The sequence below is a fragment of the Poecilia reticulata genome, linkage group LG17 (genome assembly GCF_000633615.1).
Source record: "Poecilia reticulata strain Guanapo linkage group LG17, Guppy_female_1.0+MT, whole genome shotgun sequence".
Classification (NCBI taxonomy): domain Eukaryota; kingdom Metazoa; phylum Chordata; class Actinopteri; order Cyprinodontiformes; family Poeciliidae; genus Poecilia; species Poecilia reticulata.
Window position 1 is genome coordinate 3,986,983 of NC_024347.1, and position 19,624 is coordinate 4,006,606.

A 19,624-nucleotide genomic window follows, 5' to 3' on the forward strand; every position below is an offset into this window, starting at 1 on the left:
ACCTGACAATCTCATACGTTTCCTAGAAATTACAAGGAAATTAGTTTGAAAAGTTGCAAATTTGCTAGAAAAAAAATGGAATAAAAACATGAAAATTTCAGATTTTCAAAAGTCAAACATGTTGAACTTTTGAAGTTTATTTTCTTCATATTTCTGAGATTCATCTCAAAATTTCAGGTTTTTCTTCTGATATTTTGACCTATTTTGACAGCAGATATTTCCAAGTTGTTTTCTAGAAAATTTCTGAAATTTTTGGTGGAAATTTACTTTTTGTTCCCCCTCATCTACAATGGGCCTAATACGCCATCATAGGAACTAACATGAAAAAAGACAAAATAAAAAGCATGCAACCATTACCCCCCACCTTCCAAAACTCCTAATTCACTCACTCAACACATACAAGCTTCCAACTAGTTAACACACGTGTTAGCCTTCTCATATCCAGCTACAGAAAAGCTGCCAGTTTGATCTGTAAAACCTTTCAAGGCCATTGCAATTTCCTAATGGAGGTAAGCTGTATATAGGAACACAACACACAGCTATGAGCATTTCAACAGAACTGCTTTCTACATTTCTGAGGATTATGATAATCGGCTTCCCTCTTTTCACCGGCCTCTCACTGCTGAAAATCTGGATTTTCCTCCATGTGTGTATGTATGTGTGTGTGGCAGAAAAAAAATGACTAAAATCACAATTGTAAAAACACAAAGTTAATCTTTTCTTCTTGCACAGTAAATTTATTTCTCCAATGCTCGATTCCATTTTGACAAGAAACAGAATCACATTTTCTATCCTTTGATGAGAAAAACAAAAAAACGCGGTAAATCACAGTGGTCAGTTATTTTTTTTCCCCTCATATTCCAACGTCTTAGTGACAAACTTACATTTTATGAACAAACAACCTAAGCAATAAAAGGAAGGCTGTGCAGGTCTTGAACAATCAGGGAAATGTGTGCAAAGTCACAACAGAGAAATGGAAGCCTTTAAGAGAAAACTAGATCAAAGTAACACATGAGACGATTAGAGTTTTGGATTAAATATAGCAGGATATCAGTAGCTTTACTGGTACAAGAGACTAAGCCCCGCCCCCTCTGCCCACAGAGCTCCTATGACCTATACCGTACATAAAGTGCAATAAAATTAAATAAAAAAGACAAAAGGAAGAGGCACTGGCCAGTAATTTTAGCATACATTCACTTGAGAGCTGATTTATACATATGAGTGATTTACGTCACACCAAAACTGTGGAAAAGAAACATCTCATTAACTTAAAGAATTGTAATTTCTTGGGCTGCAGATGAACAGAAAACATTTTCTTCAATTTACCTCCACAAACAGGCTTCATTCAAAGCAGAATATTCCAACCAGGTCATGTTCCACTAAGACACACATGACAACAAAAACAAAGCTGGGTGATAAAAAACAGAATTCCATATGATGTAGCTCGCTGGTCTGATTTAGCAAGCTAGAAGACTTTGCTCGTAAAAAAACAAATCTTTTTACCAGCTAAAAAGATTGTTAGTAAAAAGTAGCAATCTGTTTTTACTAGCTAAGGAGATTTAGCTAAGCTAAATCTTTTTACTAGCTAGAAAGATTTAGTTAGTAAAAGCTAGCTAAATCTAGTTAGCTAGCGAGCAAGCTTTGCATCTAGCTAGCTATGTAGCTTGATGCATAGTTACAGGCACACAGCTGAGTTGGACTCCAACTGGATTAAAAACGAGTGAATTTTTTTTAAAGGAAAAAACTGATTGGATGTCTTTTGTGATGTCACCAGAGACATGTGCTTCTACAAGGGCAGGCATTTTCTTCTTCACAAAAAAACAGTTTACAGTAAAAAGGCATAACAAACATAACATTTGACCTCGATGGGTTTTGTTACCTACTACAATTAAAATGTGAATGGTCATCGAATGGAAGTTGTTGAAAAGTCTGGCTTACAGCTTTAAAAGAAATCTGGGGCACATACAATGTTGTAACAACGTGTCATGGCTGCCTCCAGAATCTTTTTCAAAATTCATGAGTTATTTTACTGAAGATACACGAGTTCAGATAAGAGCCCTCTGTTACCTTAAGTCTACAATAACAAAAAAAGACGCCACATTTACCGCATAAACTGCCTTTTCCGGAAGGTTCACAAAGACTCCACCTTACCCAAATAACAGATTCAGTAAATCTGATTTCTTCGTACATTTTCTTCAGTGTTTTCCTCATCCAGGTTGTTCTGATCTGCAGCCATGAGACCGAGATGTGATTGTCAGAATTCTGACGCTGTGTGGAGACAATAAGTGATTGTGATGAGCAGCAGCAGTTTCCTGAAGCTAGGTGGATTTGTGAGGTGTGATTGGATACATCATTTTTCAAGGAATGCGATAGAATACAGTACAAATTCGACAGTATTATAGTACCTGCCTGGCAGTAAATTATTGTTCAAATTTCATCTGGGGTTTTAAACTCTTCCAATTGAACCCAGACCTACAGGGGGAAAACAAAAACGCATCATTCATAAATACAACATCTTTGTGGAGATTTAAGATTAAGATTAAGCAATATCATTTATAAATATATTTTGACAAGCATGTCTAGCAAATTGCATAAATACAACAAAACAATAATCTCTACAATCAGAGATGCACCAGATGATTTTTAGTTTGATTGGTCCCGGTGGGTAACTTACTGAGCCTTAAATTAATAATTCTAATCAGTGACTGCACTAAGACTAAACTACCAGTATTCCTATTAATAAGCTGTTTAAAACGAATTAAGAGAATGCTGCGCAAATCTTAAAAAGAAAATTGTTTTCTATGAGTTGAGACATGTCTCTGGTTTGTTCAGGGTGCGAGAGAGAGAGAGAGCGCAAGACTTTAAACAGACAATATGAAGGATGAATGGAGTACAGCATTAATCTTTACAACATGCTGAATTTGGAAACGTTAGCCTTTTGGAAACTGAAGCTGACTGCTTCAAGTTAAAAATGCTAAATTTTGAATAATTGAGGGTGCTTTTTTCACTTTTTACTAAATCAAGGAAAATATTTTGAATATTGTTCCTGAAGTATCTTTTTTAAAATTGGAACCGGTATGTCAAATATTTCTATTAAACTAACCAAATACATCTGATCAGTGCTGCTAAACAACAAGAGTGACATTCTTTGTGGTAACTAGCTTGATGGAAGAAAAAAAAAACATAAATCAAAGTCCATCTAGCTAGCTACAGCTAGACTGCGATTGCTTCTAGCTAGCTACAGCTAGACTGCGATTGCTTCTAGCTATAGCCAGACTTACTGTTTCCAGCTAGCTACAATGTTTCTACCTAGCTATTGGCAGACTGTTTCTAGCTAGCTTTAGCTAGACCAGTGTTTCTCAACCTTTTTCGGGCCAGCGCCCCCCTAGCCCTAATCCAGGTCCCTCACCGCCCCCCACCAAAGAATTTGTAGGCTACTTTGCACCGACAATTATTTTATTATTAATGTTACTATCATTATTGTAGATGTTTTGAATCGGCGCACCGATCATGTTTTCCCGTACGCTCCTTCACCTCGCGCACATAACGGGGTAAATGTAGCGAGTTTTGCCCTAAATGTATCGGCGTCTGGAGGAGGGGTTTTGGGGAGGGGTTGGGGGGAGGCGAGCGTATGTTTCTACGCTCCTTCGTGGGGGGGGACGATTTATGTTTTCGCATCCGCCTGAATAATGTGTAGTTGCGCCCCTGCCCATGACACTTCAACAATATTATTTTACCTTTTATCTGGAAATAGTGTCTGTTTATTCTTAGCATACAGTCTCTGTATTAATTATTGCTCTAAAGGTCTTGCCATACCAGTTTATTCCTCCGTATTTACTTTAGTTTCTTAGTTTATTCTTGCATTTTGTTCTTCATTCATTTCCATTTAGTTTCCTTTGATTAGTATTATCCTCTCTTGGTTTATTGCTATGTCCACTTTAGTTTCTTTCCTGTTGCTAAATTTATTTGATCGTTTATTGACCATCAGTAATTTTCACTCATTACGTGCTGCGCCTCCTAATCATCATGTGTTTCACATCATGTGTTCATCCTTTTTCACTATTCAGCGTCGGATTCTCTGTTTTTATGCCATAATTCACATCTAGTTCGTCACTCCGTTTTATGTCCCGCTTCTCCTGTTTCAGAGTTTAGCGCAATGTGCGCGGCGGGTTTTTTTGTTTGTTTTTTTAACTCCCTAAGCTGCAGGGCGGTCGGGAAGCGTATCGATGGGGAAAAAGGCAGACTGACATAAACCTTTTAAAACAACGGAAACAATTTCTGCATTCTGATTATTGAAATTTAAAAGTGCTGTGTTGTTCTATCACCCCCGTTTCATACCGGACCACTTACAGCACCGTGTTAACGCTATAAAATGAACGCTCTCTATCGTGGTATCACCCATGGAAGGATTTCTTTATTTAAATGGGTTCATTTTTCAGAGGGATACACAGTGAGGGTATCGTGATTTTAGTAATTACATGTTTATAAGAGCGATTTTCTGTTGTCCTTCATGAAAGCGGGCAGCTTTCAAACGGAAATAAAACACTTTTTAATATAAGTTGCTGCTTTGACATGATCACAGAACTGCCAAAACATATGTACAGAAATACCAGACAAAGTGAATCACAGCAGCGTCATCAGCCGGTGTAACGCTGAACTGATGCGGAGCGGAGCCATGAAGCTACAGACACTGAATAGAAGAAGAGCATGATTTACTGTTACACAATACAGTTTTACCAAGTTGCTCAAAATCTAAACTGGTATTGTTGTGGATTTAAGGTGTAAAGTTTACCTTCGACAAAACGCCCCTCAAAGGCATCCCAGCGCCCCCCTTTTGGAAAAATGTCTGCCAGCGCCCCCTGCCGTCCTCTGAACCCCCCCTGGGGGGCGGTACCGCCCACGTTGAGAACCACTAAGCTAGAAACAGTTTGATTTAGCTAGCTTGTCTGATTTAAATTACCTGGGTGGCCAGAAGATTTAGCTAGTGAAAAGCACCTAGCTGGCTGGCTAGCTAGATGCTTTTGATTGGTATTTTGATCAGAAACTGTCTATATGAAACTTGTCTGATGCCAGCTACAGCTTATCTAATGTTACTATGGTGACCAGCTAATATCCACCTCTTCAAATGTGAAACTCTTACTTCAAATTCAACAACCCTGTTTAGGCATTAATCCAGCTGTACTGGTCTGCTACCTCAGGGTACCGGCGGTCACATCTAAGAAGAAACAACAGAGACATTGGATTTTTTAAATAAGCTGCTGACTGAAATTGAATCATTTCCTTTTAGTTCAGCTCTGACCAACGACAAGCAATAATACATGGGCAGAAACTAAAAAGTTTTTTTTTTTTTGTTGCCAGTGAATACACCTAAATGCTAACAGGCTGTGCTGAATCAGCACTTTTTAGTGAGAAGTTGTTAATATGGGAGATGAGTCAAAGTTTGCCATTACATGAAGCATCAGTACGGAAGCACAAAAACCGCATTTTCTACTGAGGCATGCTGACTGTTAATTCAGCCTGCCATAACAGAGCTATTCATTCATTGGTTTGTTTGTCAGGAACGATGTAATCTGGACATCTTAGCAGGTTAGTCGAACATACAACTGATGCGCTGGAGACATGATTTCTATCCAGTGGCCCGTTACGGCCAGCGGGAGCTGATCATTTCACTTATTTGCATTTTTGTACATTTTGTAACCCGACTTTATCAAAAAAAGAAAAGTAGCGGTCTCTTACAGAATATCAATTCGTGACCACGTCCTTTTTTTTAATTTTTTTTTTTAGAATTAGCAAGGTACACTCTGCCATGACCAGACTGACTGTGCTGGTGGAAGATATTAAATACGGTTTAACATTTCAACTCAAATCATTTCGTCTTTGTTCTTAACTAATAAGAAACCCTGTTTTATATCAACTCCTGTATTACACAAACACACACAGTGTGACATCTCATCTGCTCCCTATATAAACTTGATACCGCCTACGAGTGGAAATCTGTAAAATAAAATAAAAATAATATATATATATATGATTGACATTTTGTAAGTAAAGTCCTTCAAGAAGAATTGCAATCACATTAAATCTGTATAACAGGCCAGAAATCGGCTATAAAAATCTAATTGGTGCATCTCTATAGAGATTCCAGCAGACTGGATGTGGGTTAAAAAGGGCATATATGTTCCTATTTCTCAATCTAAATCTAAGACCCCTCTTCCACTTGTAGCACATGAATATGAAATATATGTGGACTTATGTGAATATACAGCTTTACACAGAAAAACGCCTCGTCCAGGTAAAGAGTCAGACTGTGAATAAACGCCGGCCCCGCTTTGTCTCGCTCTCTGCTATGTGACCGTGTACAGTTCGTCTTTGCTGCTCTCGCAGAGCGTGTATCCACAAACCCGCGGCCTCCAGCTCCACCTCCAGCTCCAGCTGAAGCCCCGGCTCCAGCCCAGCGCCTTCCGGTCCTTCTCCTCGGGCGGCAGCAGGAACACCACGCAGCCGGCCACCAGGATGTGCCACAGTGAGTGCGTGTAGTAGTAGTTGCTCTCCGTCTCGGCGAAGACGTACAGACACACTCCGATGAGGGCGCACAGCGCTCCGGGCAGGAGGAAGAAGACCCAGCGGCGCCAGGAGGGCGGGTAGCAGTGTCGCCGGCGGACGCACCTGTACACCTGTTGGTCGTTGGGGACGAAGAACAAGAGAAGCCATCACGTAAAAAGTGGGTGTTATTTTTCCCCTCCTTCTGCTTATACAGCTATCGGTTTTAGTTCAAAGTAGAATCTGATTCATGCAATTTTTTTATTACAAAAATTTCAACCCCTTCCACTCTCCAGGTGGCATAAATAAAACTAAACAAATACACAAATTAACCTAAAAAAAAAAAAAAAAAAAGCAGACGTGGCTCTTACCCAGGAAGTGACCATGAGAAGTATGGCACAGAGGATGGGGCCCAGCAGGTTCCACAGGCCCTTGCGGTCCAGCTGCATTGACATGGCTATCAGCAAGGCCCCGAGCAGAAACAGAGTCTGCACACCAACAAGGAAGGAAGGAAGGAAAGAGGGAGCAGGTGAGGACGCTGAAGTTGTCGTTACCCTGTAAAGTGAGCTGATTATAGAAGGAAAAAGGCCAGAGGCCTCTTACGTATTTGGCTGCGTCTCCCAGGCGAGCCATGCAGAGGATGGTGACCCAGATGGAGCAGATGGAGCCGAGGAAGTCGCAGTACTGCAGGGCGTCGTAGTCCATGATGCACAGGACGGCCGCGCCGGGCTGGTCGCAGGCGTGGTAGAACTACAGGGAGGGGAGGAGAAAGGTGAGGATGTACTGAAGACTTCCTGTGCTCCACATGGACCCACATTCTGGATGCATTCAGCCTCTAAATACTGATACAAACACTGAACATCACCCTGGACACGGATCAGTGAAACATGGACTCTGTCCTACATTCAGCACCTCTAAAACAAATGAGGCTTCTTAATCATCAGAGTAATCGATTACTGAAATAGTCGATAGCCGCAGCAATTCTTAAAAACTGGCGTCAACAGGTCCAAAGTCGGTTCAGTACCTGAGGACCAGATGACTTCGTAGTGGTTAGTGTAATGTCTCCATGTGTCTTAAGAGAAGATTCCCAGAAGCTCTGGAATTTCAGCCTGAAGAGGTTTGTTCTCACACATTTGATCGGCAGCAGTGCTCACCGTAGAGAAGAACATGGTGAAGAGGTAGACGAAGGCCTCTGTGATGTAGGAGCGTCTGGTGGCGACCACGATGGCGGGCAGGAAGAACAGGTTGCTGAGCGTCAGCAACATGGTTGCCGTCAGCTGGCGGGCGTACGACTGGGCGGTGGAGCCGTCGGTGCAGCCCCAACCTTTCCACCCTGCAGATGTGGAAAAAGATGATGGACGCATCCTGTGTTGGTGTTTCACATTTCTGCTTCCACCAACACATTCACAGCGAAAGGGCAGCAACTAACGATTACTTTAGTAATAGAGAACTCTATTAATCAAAAAATAATAATAAAATAGCAAAGCCTGCAGATTTTATTTAACCATTCAAGGGTATTCTTTGAATACCCAAAGAATACCCTTTGAAATACTCAAATATTTCAAATATTTGAGTATTTCAAATATTTGAGTATTTCAAATATTCATAGAATATTTGAATATATATATACTTATATATATATATATATACACAAATATTCATAGAATATTTGAATATAAAAAAATGCAAACAAATGATTCAACTCATTTTTAAAATAAGAAAATAAACATCTTATTGCCTAAAATGCATTAACATCATTCCTTTAGTGTTCACTTGATTTGTAGCACAGGATGAATCTGCAACATGTGAAAAGCTCAGTACCTTCTGTTGGACTTATTAATACAGCATAGCGCATTTTTAAAAAACTTTTTTATGAAATATTTAATAAGTGGGTATCAAAAGATGCTTAATAGTAAAGTTTTTTGCTTTTACAGAATTTGATCTGGGTAAAGTTAAAACTCTGCCACTTGAGTTCTAGATAGAACATATTTGTAGGCAAAGTTGTTTTTTTTTCCTTAAATGCAAAATGTACAGATTTATTTCTGTAGTTTTGGATTAGTTAATCTTCTGAAAGTGTCGTTCATTCAGCAAATGTCTTTTTTAGGAGTCTTTATACCAGACTCCAAAATGTAACGATTAATCGATTACTAGATTAGTTGACAATTATTTCAATAATCGATTAATCGTTTCAACTCTACTTCAGAGTCTCAATTGAATTTAGGTCTGGACATTAACTAGGCCATTCAAAAACAGAGATCTCAACCATTCTGCTTCTGATTATTTCAATTATCGATTAATCACAATTAATCTGATTAATCGTTTCTGCCCTAAACGACATGCGAGTAGAAAACACACACACTGACTCCATGTAACATTATGACCTCTCAACTTCACATGAAGATGCCAACACAGGTGAAAGTGTGTGTGTGTGTGTGTGTGTGCGTGTGTGTGTGTTACCTGCAGAGCAGACACAGGCAGAGTACAGGTATGTGTAGGATCTCAGCAGCCTACATTCACCGTACGGCCCGCAGTCGTCCACGCAGGCGCTGACAGACACTTCTGGGACCACAGACACCACCGAGGCGTTACTGCAATCACTGCTGCAGAAAACACACAGGAACAGCTTAAGCATGAATACTTTCTCAGACTGTCACACTGAAGTAAGTCATGATGCTGCAGCGGCCTGCGTGTGTGTTCTACCTGTTACATAGGAGCTGCAGGGTGAGGTACCACGTTGTGGACTGAGGGAAAGGCAGCCTGACCACGGCTTTAGGGACGCTGACGTTGATCCCGATGGCGTATCCCATAAACAAACCTGGAGAGAATCAACAAGATGACGTCCGTTATCCCCATATGTCTGAAGGTACCGATAATTACAGCATGCAACAAAAAACAAGACATTTTTTGACACTTTGTGTCCGTATTTGATGCAGACAAATAAAACATTAAGTTAACAACAACTTCATAATGGTCCAGAATTTAAACCCTGTCACACATTTACTGTCATATAAAGTGGTTATGATTATCGTTTGCATTCAACTTGTGTTCTTTGCGTGTGAAATGTTTAATAAAAGTCAAAGAAAGAATAAAAGTAAGTTATCATAAAGCCTTACAGGTAAATTTAAAAAGGTAAACATGAATGCTTACTTCTATACTGAATTGAAAATTTGTTCCCTGATTTTTGTCATACAGAAAACACAAACAGGTGGAACTTTTTTTATTGAAAAAAAAGTAACCATATATTGATGAGATTAGATTGAACATGGTTTTTGTATTTTAAAGTATAAAGTTGTAGTTTGTGTTGAATTTCGATAATAAAGTGCAGAAGGTCCATCAGATGCACAAACATCATACTTAATACTAAATTGTTTTAATGTTCTTCTGAATCACTAATTGTAGGTTTTGATAGAAATGTTGACCTCAGAATAGAAGGCTAGAATGATTTTTTGCAGGTTACTCATATTGAACCTAAGCCTGTCACAATAAGGAATAAATCAAATAATCGCATGATAAATTAACAAACTCAATAATGTCCATTTCCATAATATATTGTTTTTCTCTTTTCTGTCTTTATACCATAAACCGAATGATAAAAGTATTAATTTTGGTGCTTTTGTCTCAACTAGAACCTTTTTTTAAGTTCAATGTTGTTTTCAGAATTCATTGTATTTGTTATTTCTGTTGTTTCGTTTATTTATTTTGCTTATTTAAAATGTCTCCCAGTTCCAGTGTTTAAAAATTTATAAGAATTTAAAGTTTGTTCATCTTTGAGAATGTGTTCCTGCATTATTATGTCATTACCATTATATTACTTGAAAATGGTCTCGAAGGAACAATATTATCGTTTATCGCAAAAACTTCTGGTATAGTTTATTGTGCCAGGTCTACCTGTACCTGTTCTGCAGAGTTCAGAGTGGTTGAGTTGGAGGACTGGAGCCCAGGCAGAGAAACAGGCCACGATGCTGTTATTCCCCAAAGTCGCATTAGTCTATATTAAAAAAAACAAACAAATAAAGAAATCTCACCTGTGTGTCTTACACACGCGTCAGTGGTTCAGTCAGCGCTACTCACAGAATTAAGCGTGAGCTGCAGGTTGAGCGTTCCCCCGGTGGCCTGCGGGGGCAGCGGGTAGGTGAGCAGCGTGGGGTGCGTTTCCGTGACGCTGACGTTGGAGCCGTTGACGGGGGTGTACCGCAGCGACAGAAGGTCCAGCTCCTCGTAGAGCACGGGGACGCTCCATACGCACGCAGACGCCGGCAGTGGCGGGGGAGCCGACGCCGAGCCTGTCCCCGTCGCCGTGGCGTTGGAGACGCTCTTGTCAAGTAGCTTTGTGATGTCATCGTCCGCTGTGAGGCCTACGCTCTTTGGCTTACATCCCACTGAGCGAGACAGAAACAGAAAATAACCCTAGACCCAGAAAAAGTTGCATCAATCATAGAATTCACATTTTTTACTTCGCAAAATCTGTCGATTAAGAATTGACTCTAAATATAGGAATTACAAAAATCAAGTTTGCAACTGATTCACTACGAAAGTGTTATATTACTGATATATCAGTAATATTTTTGATCCTTTTGTCTTATTAGGTTGACTCAGAGGAATAAGCATCTATAAATTGGTGGTTCTTTAAGAAATGTTTTAGGTCTTGTTTAGAGTATTATGTATTACCGGCAGTCAGTTATTATTGGTTATCGGTATGAAAACAAAAAAAGCTATTTTGCATCCCTAATATTAATTTTTATTTATTTTAGATTGACTGGTCTACTGTTGGTGTATTTAAGTGTGCTGAGGTGCAGAGTTATTAAAAAATTATAATTCAGTATATATATATATATATATATATATATATATATATCTGTGTTTACAAAAGAAAAGATATGTTTCAAATCAATTCAGCTCCATCTTTCTGGATCAGATCGGTATTGGTCGATACTAAACCTCAGATATCGGTATCAGAAGTTTAAAAAAAGTGAATCAGCACATCCCTAGTTGTAACATGCTAAAATGTGCAAAAAAAAGTGAAGAATAAATTGCAAAAGAGCTCAGTGCTCACCTGTGTAGTTGGATCCAATCCTGAAGGTTACAGTTTGGTTGACTTGGCTGCTCTCCACAACAACCCGCAGCCACGAGTCCCACGGAGGGTTAGAGAGGGACACGGAGCAGTTGACCCCAGAGCAGTTCAGCTCCGTCTGGCTGTGCTGCAGCGACGCCGAGCCCAGCCTGAGGAGCAGCGAGCAGTCGGCGCTCTCCGACGCCTCGCCAGACGAGCACCCGGCCACGGAGACCGAGAGAGACGAGGTAAACTCCGGCACAAACAACCTGCCATGATTTAGCACATCTGAATTAATGAGACACGTTTTTTTTTTTAAAAAAAACGTGGACACCGTGTCGCGGTAGTTACTTGAGTCGTGCGGGTCTGTCGGGGGCTGCGGTCTGAGTCAGGACGGTTCCCGGCTGCAGGACGGGCGTGTCCGCCGCTCTCCTGACCGACAGCTGGGGCTGGAAGTAATAGGAGCAGGACGGGAAACCCTGAAACGTGAAAAAATTAATAAATCATGTCAGTTCACTTATATAGAAGAACATAAACAGCAACAAAATCAACCTCAGACTGAAAGGGGGAAAAAATTGTTGCTTCCAATCAAGACATTGTTTATCAAACCAACCTGCTGACTAATGGAAGGAATGTTGCTCAGCTGCACAGCAAACAGCCACCGCTCCAGTTCAGCAGGTTGGAGGTAGAAACGAGGAATTTTTACAGAAACATAACCATGGCAACGTACACAACGTCACCGTGATGGCTTTACAGACTTACAGGCTTTCACAGGAGGCAAACTGGACTTTACATTCATATCCTGCTGCACATATTACAGTTCAGATTAAAGAAAGCAGCCAGGCTCACGTTACACTGCGATGATTACATCCAATTAAAGGCTCCGTCACACCCAGATCGCTTACACTGGAAGACGACGGCTTGGTTCCACTTTTGTCCGAAAAGTAAGTCACAGATAAGTGCTGGGAGCCGGTGGCGCCAGAAATGTGAAGGAAATTGTCCAACAGAACCTTTAACCTTTGTTCATTTTAATAAAAACATATAGAATTTTAGAGTTACACAAAAACAAAAAGCTCCAACTTAGAATAAAATGAAATTAAATGATTTGCTTGACATGTATACAGTTCTACTTTTCCAGTGTCAGTAGAAAACATTGGCTGAAGTTTGTGAATGACCTTAGCAAATAAATTAATAACTGTGGTCTATAAACCTGCATGAAAATCCAAGTTAATAAGCTGTAGCTGTGAATTTTTTCTCCATGTCTGAGCCAAAGGAATGATTGCAGCTGCAATATGGTTGCATATTTTGACTTCCCTTTCAATCACTACGTTGGTTAACATTAGCTTTAAGTGATTAGCATTAGCTTGAAGTGATTTGTTTTACTGTGCAAAGTTAGAAAACTAACTGTACATTAACCAAAATTGCTTAGGTGGTGTGAAAGTTTGCTGCATTAATGTAGAGCAGTAAACCCACGAGAAGAAAAGTTAGATTTTCTCCTGCTTCCATTCACTACTGAGATGTTTCATACAATTACTGCATGGTTCACCAACATACAGCAAGAGGGTGACAACAATGATCTTCAAAAATAGATTAGAAATTACAACATCTACAGGAAAGCTGCCAGAGTTCAAGTAAAAAAAAAAAAGTTTTTGCCACTAAGTGTGATTATCAACTCTGGTGGTTTACAGGTGGAGTGATCGCGTGCTGACCTACACCAACCAGTCAGGCTAATGTTACGCTGCGATTGTGATGTTTGCATCACAATCACAAACATCTCTTTCATTTGATGACCGTGGTTAACAGAGAGGCGTTAACTTAAATTTCTACTTCTTACTGAAAAAATGAAACTTTGTTTTCGCTTTTTTTTTTTTCTTTTTCCTCACTTCTTGGGAGGCTATTGTTGTGGACTGATTCTCCGAAACCATTGTTCCACAACTAACATCATCCCTCATGGGATGAAATATAATCCATTATCTATTATTAGCCCTAAACAAGACAAAGAGTTTCTAATATGCTAGTACATAAAACCCGAATGGAATTGAAATTCATGGAGCAATTCTGCCAAAAATGTAATTATCTAGAGGATCAGAAAATGCTTTTTAGATGGCAAAGACTTATTAAAATCTTAGTGACGTTATTATCAGAGTTCTGTGGTGCACAAAGACATGGACAGGGATTGATTTGACCGCTTTTTCATAGGAATAAAAACACAATCATACCACCAGCAACATCGATACCAGTAGGGTAGAGTTTCCCCCAGTGCATTACAAGCCTGGCGGCCCGCCATGCTTTACTAGACCCCCGCCAGGCTAAGCGTTGCTTGATTTTATTTTTTAGAAAAATTAACAATTGAGGTGGGAGGGGAAAAAAAAMCCAAAAAAAACTTGCAAGCGTCTCTGGTCTTCTGAGAGTTTCACTTGCAGAGCAGATTTATTTCTAAAAGATTTATAGGTTTATAGTTTATGCATAAACAGTAACAGTAACAGTAAAGTCAAATTTTATTTCATTTTTAGAAAACAAAATCCCAGAACAAACCTTCTGCTCTATGCGCCCGTCGTCCTCCGGTAAGTGCGCAGCGACGAACCAATCTCCCGGAGCCGGATCAGAGAGGTTAAAGGTCGTGTAGCTCTGGGAGGTTACCGGTAGAATCAGGGACAAGGAGGGGTCCCACAGGGTCGCATTTGGAAACACAGTTTCTGTTGGGTTTATGACGGGAGGGGCGCCCCATCGGAGGTGGCTGGGGAAAAAAAAGAAAGTTGAATTTGGTTCAAATAAAAATCAGCCAGTAACGACAGATTTATTGTTCCGTAGCAGCGTCTGGTGGCTTACATGCTGACGTTGTGCTGCCCACAGTTGAAGCTGTGGCCCTTTTTGACTGAGAAGAGCCAGTGAGCGATGGCGGTCTGCTCCGGTATGTGGAACCTCTGCAGCCTGACGCTGGCGTACCAGCCATACTTTGACAACTTCTGAGCGGGTTTGGACGACAGCTCGGACTCAAAAGTCACTTGTCCGTCTGCAGGGAAGAAGGGGTTTGTTTAAAAGGCCAAAACATTCGCCACACAGTCGAAAAGAAGCGTTAGTTACTCATTAGTATAGAAAGTATGTTGGAAAAAACCCCAAACCAAACCAAAAAAAGATCAGTAGTTTAACATTCTTGACTTTGGAAACAAGGTTGAAAAGCTTTCAAAAGAGGAAATTTGCCACTTGATATTAATCCAGTCTCAGATAAATGATTTAAATAAGTGTTTCTGACTCAGAATTGTCTTTTATTGCCGTTGCACAGAAGCACAAATAAAATGTGTTTCAGTACAGCTCATCTAAAGAACAAAGAAAGAACAACGAACAACATAAGACATGGGTAGACGAGTGCCTGAGGCTGCAGGTATCATGGGAGGTGCTGCCTTTTGGTTAGATGAGATGAAGAAAAAAAAAGCAACACCCTCTTATTTACCAGTTTATTTTTTATCTTTCCTAAAGTAATCATAGAGTTACTTGTTCCCCCCCCCTTTTCTGGACTTCATGTTTGGAGTTTTTCAACTGATATTCATGGTAAAGAGTTACACTTTTCAGTGATATGACTGCCATCTACTATTCTGTAAATGTAGAACTTTAAAAAAGTGGCCAACAAAGCGTCATATTTCACAAATAGCACGTCAAAAACAACAATGCTTGTTTTTTTCCTATTGATTAGATATACAGCAAAAACTGTAGATCTAATCTACAGTTTTAGATCTACAGTTCTAAACTGTTTTAATCTAGAACTACAGTTCTAGATTAAAACATGGGAGTTTTAATCTATTTTAAAACTAGATTAAGGGAAAAACTGAAAATGAAGGGAAATGTACGTTAATTCTTCCATTTATTGTTAAATTATAAACTACTAACTATCAAACATCCTGAAGAACATCGGTTTGCTCTTTTCTGTGTTACAGAATAAAGAAAACAAGTTGGACCTTAAAAAAAACAAAAAAAACAAGAAATCTGCATCGGACAGGAACAGTCTGACCAGTGCATTTCTGTTATATAGAAAACAGCTGTAGCTCATTAAAGTAAAAACTGACATTCATTCATAATAGCGATAAAAGGAAAAACCACATGCACATGGAGACTATTTTCTAAATTCGTAGGTTTTACGACATGTTTCTTCGTCGTTCCCGTCGTAACTTAAAACCAAAAATCAACATTCGTTAGCAGCCATGCTAATATTTGCCCTTCTCTTGATAAAACTCTTACCGTCTCCTAACGTCCAGGATGTCAGCGCGACGAAAAGCAACCAACGCAGAAAGCAGGCCTCCATCTTTTCTCTCCGACAAACCAACTCGTCACATCTTCCCGATTCCACCTGTGTTACCACACATACCTTCAACTAAAAAACAGACAACAAAAAAACATACCTAGTTAGCACTTCCGGGTTTCTGTGCAACTACGTGGTGCGTCACGAGCGTGTCTGCAGGGGGCGTTTGAGTGCTGTAGGAAAAATTAGCTTGAAGCGTCCAAACCCCGCTTGGTTGTATTTGTTGGACATGAGTTACTGATGGCAAGTTACGATTTTTATGACAAAACAAATGGAAACGGAAAAAAGCGTAAAAATTGTTAATTAATTTTGAGTGCCTTAAAACAACTAAGCTATCAAAAAATAAGTTTAAAAGTAACATAAAAATAGTAACTTTGTATTAATGTCATTTTTGTGGCACTTTTAACTACAGTAAAACAAAATATGACTTCCAAAATTTTAAGTTATATAACTTTTAAAAAATCTATTTCTGGACTAGTTTCTGGTAGTTATAAATGAATAACAACGGTACTATTCTCCAATCATAAAAACTGTTAATTGGACGATTCATTAATTAAATGGCCATTTCATTTACTGGCAGATGAAAGCATATTTGATAGAATTATGTCTAGATACAGCTGCACACCACTAAGATATTTGGGAGAGATTTAAGGGCAATGTATAACTGTGAAGAGGAAGAAAAAGGAGTGCATGGTTTTGAATTGTTTTATTTATTTTGTACAAATAACCTGAAAAGTGTGAGGTGTATTTATATTCAGGCCCAAAGTCAATATTTTCTGGAAACACCTTTAGTCATCATTATATTGCATTGTTAACTTTCTATCCCACAAACTGTTTTGCATGAAGTTCAAAAAGTTAATTTTGGTCTCATCTGATAATATCACCTTCTCCCACTTGTCTATGTATGTTAGGTTATTTCATTTTCCTTTGGGATCAATAAAGTATTTTTGAACTGAGTTTGAACTGAACATTTGCCGTGTCATCCTGGCTTGTGGAGAACTCCAAACAGGACTTCCTGAGTTGGTCCGAAGCATAAATCAATATTAAATACGTTCAAGTTTCACTTGGTGTCAAAGTTCATTTTAAGTTCCACTTTTTCTCCAGAAGCTTACAGTTTAAAAGGCAAAGCTTCAACTTAAAATGTCCGCATGGAAGATCATAAAAATGTGACATCATCCTTGGACTCCACCCAGGACCACTGAGCATCATAACCCAGTAAGTCTTTCTCCCCACCAGCTGAGGTCTCCTCCTCATCCTTCTTCACCTCCTGTCTCTTGAAGACAGATAAACTCTGCTGAGTTGGATGTTCAGTGTTTTTCTCTCCTGCGCCCTGACTGGCAGCTTTCAGTTGCTTTCTTCTGCTGGACCTGAGCAGAGCTCTCTTGATGGTCTCGGCGCCGTTTCTGATGTGAAACCGCGTCGAACCCGAATCCGGGGCTTCCGATTTGGGCGCGTCAGCGCTGACCAAAGTGTTGGCGCCGGGAAGCGGAGCCTGAGCGCAACTTTCAACTTGGATTGATTCGGAGGGAGACGGGAGTTCAGACGTCTCGGCGCGTTGTGGGTTTTGATCTGCTGGTTTTGTATTGGCTGTTAGCCTTATATCCTGAGGGAAGGCAGGAGTTGGGTCTTCTCTGTGGAAAAAACGGAGGCAACAGAAAGTTACACTTTGAATAATCTGAAAGGAAAGACCTAACATGGCGTGCTCACTTTGCTAATCTGTAAAAGATGTTCAGGGAAGGTTTTCTAGGTTTGCGCGAATCTAGAAATCTTTGTTAGATGTGAACAAAATTCAGGAAATTCACTCAAAATCAAAAATTTTAGGATTAATGGACTGATGTCTCAACCAGATCTAGAGACGCTCATCCTTAGTCGCAGTGATTGCAACAGTGTCTCATCCCTGCTGCTGGCGTTCTCACTAAAACCAAGACGATAGCGCTCATCTAAAGTCCTTCCACTGGCTCCATGTATAGCTCAGAGAATAGACTTTAAAATACTTCTGTTAGTCTCTGAAGCTGATTCTTCGCGGTCTCTCAACACACCTGCAGGGAGACGTTGAGGGAACATGCTCCTCGATGGTCACCAAGCTGCTCAGGCTGCCCGATAAGCTGCTGCACCGGCTGGCCTGCAGGCCCCTCTCCTCCATCAGCCAGCGCATGGCCTCGATGCCTTCGTGCACGGCCACCAGCTGCCGGAGGATCCTCACGTCGGCACAGCGGAGCCACCGCTGCAGGGACAGAGCAGATGCTTTTACATGTGTGAAATGTTACTGAACCGTTGCCTTTTTCATTCAGGGTTGTCGCCAACATATGTGTTGAAGGTTTACACAATGAATCACTTCCTAAAACCAGCAGGTTTTAAAATGTATCTACTATATTACACCTAATTCAGCTAAATATAGTTAGCATTATGTTATCTATTGGTGCTAATAAAAAGAAAAAAATGATCCATTCATTTAAGTCAAGTGAGCGGCAGTGGTTAAATACCTAAACCATGCCAGGCAATTATTAAACCAGTTGTTGATACTTTTTGAAATCATCATACTTCTTTTGTTTTCATTTACCGTGGAAACGTTTTGCAAATTCCAAAAGACAAAGAATTGTTGGGATTGTTGTGTATGAAAATATGTTTTCCCTGGAATTCCTAGAAGAGCAGTAAAAAATAAAATATAAATTAAAAAATTCTTAATATTATAATTAAATGTAGTTTGGAAAAACAAGTAATTAAATAACTACAATTTTTTAAAGATTTAGACTTATTTATGTTCTGAAAGCTTTAGAAAAATGCTACTTAACATGTTTTATTGTCGTCGTAATAAATCAATTAAATATCGCTATATCGTGCATTCCTATCCTGAGGAGCAGAGATCAGGATCAGTAGACTGAAGAGTCACTTTGTATGCTGACACCTACTGGCCTATAGGTGAAACTGCACTAAATAATAATAATAATAATAATAATAATAATAATACTCAGCCAGCAATCAACCAGAAACGTCAAACTTGGAAACATCTTGCCTGTGCTTCGATAATATGAGACGAGTAATATTAATTAAGAACTAAGCATGATGCATAGTAAATAGTAATTACAAATCAAACATTTATTTTTCATTAGGAAAATATTAAAATTAATCACCTGTCAAAGTGAAAGTAATAATTGGCTATGTGTTTTCACTAATATTGGAATTCATTGTTCCTAAAAAAAAAAAAAGTTTGTTTCTCTTCCTGCAAACTTATTTTATCATACTGAACTTAGCTTTTCTTCTTCTTTTTTTGTTGCTGTTGCAAAGACAGTATTTTACCAAATCAAAATTCTGAAATTAAACTTTTAAAATACAAAAATAAATAATTTTTTTTTCATTTTTTAAACTGAAAACTGAGAAGTGGTTAAATGTGTCACGCAGCCTGGGGAGCGTTAGATGTTTATTTTAAATGGCATGAAATCTTAACGCTGAAAATGAGGAATGAGGAGAGACCAGCGGGAGGAATGTGCAGGTGAGGAGACAGATGTGGGGTGTGGTGAGGGGACAGGTGAGGAGACAGATCGGGGGTGTGGTGAGGGGACAGGTGAGGGGACAGGTGAGGAGACAGATGGGGGATGTGGTGAGGGGACAGGTGAGGGAACAGGTGAGGAGACAGATGGGGGGTGTGGTGAGGGGACAGGTAAGGGGACAGATGGGGGGTGTGGTGAGGGGACAGGTGAGGAGACAGATGGGTGTGGTGAGGAGACAGATGGGGGGTGTGG

At 39.7% G+C, this 19,624-nt stretch overlaps 2 protein-coding genes and 1 long non-coding RNA gene across 8 annotated transcripts in view; 1 reads left to right on the forward strand and 2 right to left on the reverse strand.

The window, feature by feature from the left end:
* Positions 1–714: 714 nt before the first annotated feature.
* pgap6 (post-glycosylphosphatidylinositol attachment to proteins 6) lies at positions 715–16,115 on the reverse strand. Of its 5 annotated transcripts, none has more exons than XM_008433150.2 (15): positions 15,824–16,114; positions 14,420–14,603; positions 14,126–14,327; positions 11,942–12,069; positions 11,594–11,859; positions 10,612–10,919; positions 10,435–10,528; positions 9,241–9,355; positions 8,998–9,140; positions 7,695–7,873; positions 7,144–7,290; positions 6,912–7,028; positions 6,402–6,674; positions 2,410–2,472; positions 715–2,268 (listed from the first exon to the last, which is right to left on the reverse strand). In XM_008433150.2, exons 1-14 carry the CDS (start codon positions 15,885–15,887, stop codon positions 2,428–2,430), a joined length of 2,265 nt encoding a protein of 754 aa, XP_008431372.1. In that variant the 5' UTR covers positions 15,888–16,114; the 3' UTR covers positions 715–2,268; positions 2,410–2,427. The 5 variants fall into 5 exon arrangements, with proteins under 5 accessions (XP_008431372.1, XP_008431371.1, XP_008431369.1 ...); XM_008433149.2 differs by having other exon boundaries at positions 2,406–2,472; positions 15,824–16,113; XM_008433147.2 differs by having other exon boundaries at positions 715–2,472; positions 15,824–16,112.
* On the forward strand, positions 6,981–11,751 carry LOC108167099 (uncharacterized). The gene is made up of 4 exons (XR_001777496.1): positions 6,981–7,069; positions 7,165–7,312; positions 9,252–9,403; positions 11,664–11,751. It is a non-coding gene; the product is annotated as an uncharacterized LOC108167099 (long non-coding RNA).
* A 460-nt stretch (positions 16,116–16,575) lies between the features above and the next one.
* LOC103478975 (leucine rich adaptor protein 1-like) overlaps positions 16,576–19,624 on the reverse strand; it is a 4,844-nt gene continuing 1,795 nt past the window's right edge. For both annotated transcript variants that reach the window (XM_008433153.2, XM_008433152.2), the window contains 2 exons: positions 17,924–18,108; positions 16,576–17,515 (listed from right to left, as the gene is read on the reverse strand). In XM_008433153.2, the coding sequence (XP_008431375.1) occupies positions 17,041–17,515; positions 17,924–18,108 (660 nt within the window). In that variant the 3' untranslated portion in view covers positions 16,576–17,040. The remainder of the gene's footprint in view (positions 17,516–17,923; positions 18,109–19,624) is intronic.

Bases quoted from the DNA above. Each gene is read 5' to 3' on its own strand.
- pgap6 (XM_008433145.2), bottom strand. From the start codon at position 15,887: ATGGAGGCCTGCTTTCTGCGTTGGTTGCTTTTCGTCGCGCTGACATCC. The intron at 11,860-11,941 runs GTAACTACCGCG...AAATCATGGCAG, and splicing joins GACAGACCCGCACGACTCAA to GTTGTTTGTGCCGGAGTTTA. The intron at 7,874-8,997 runs GTAACACACACA...CCACATCTGCAG, and splicing joins TGCCTGTGTCTGCTCTGCAG to GGTGGAAAGGTTGGGGCTGC.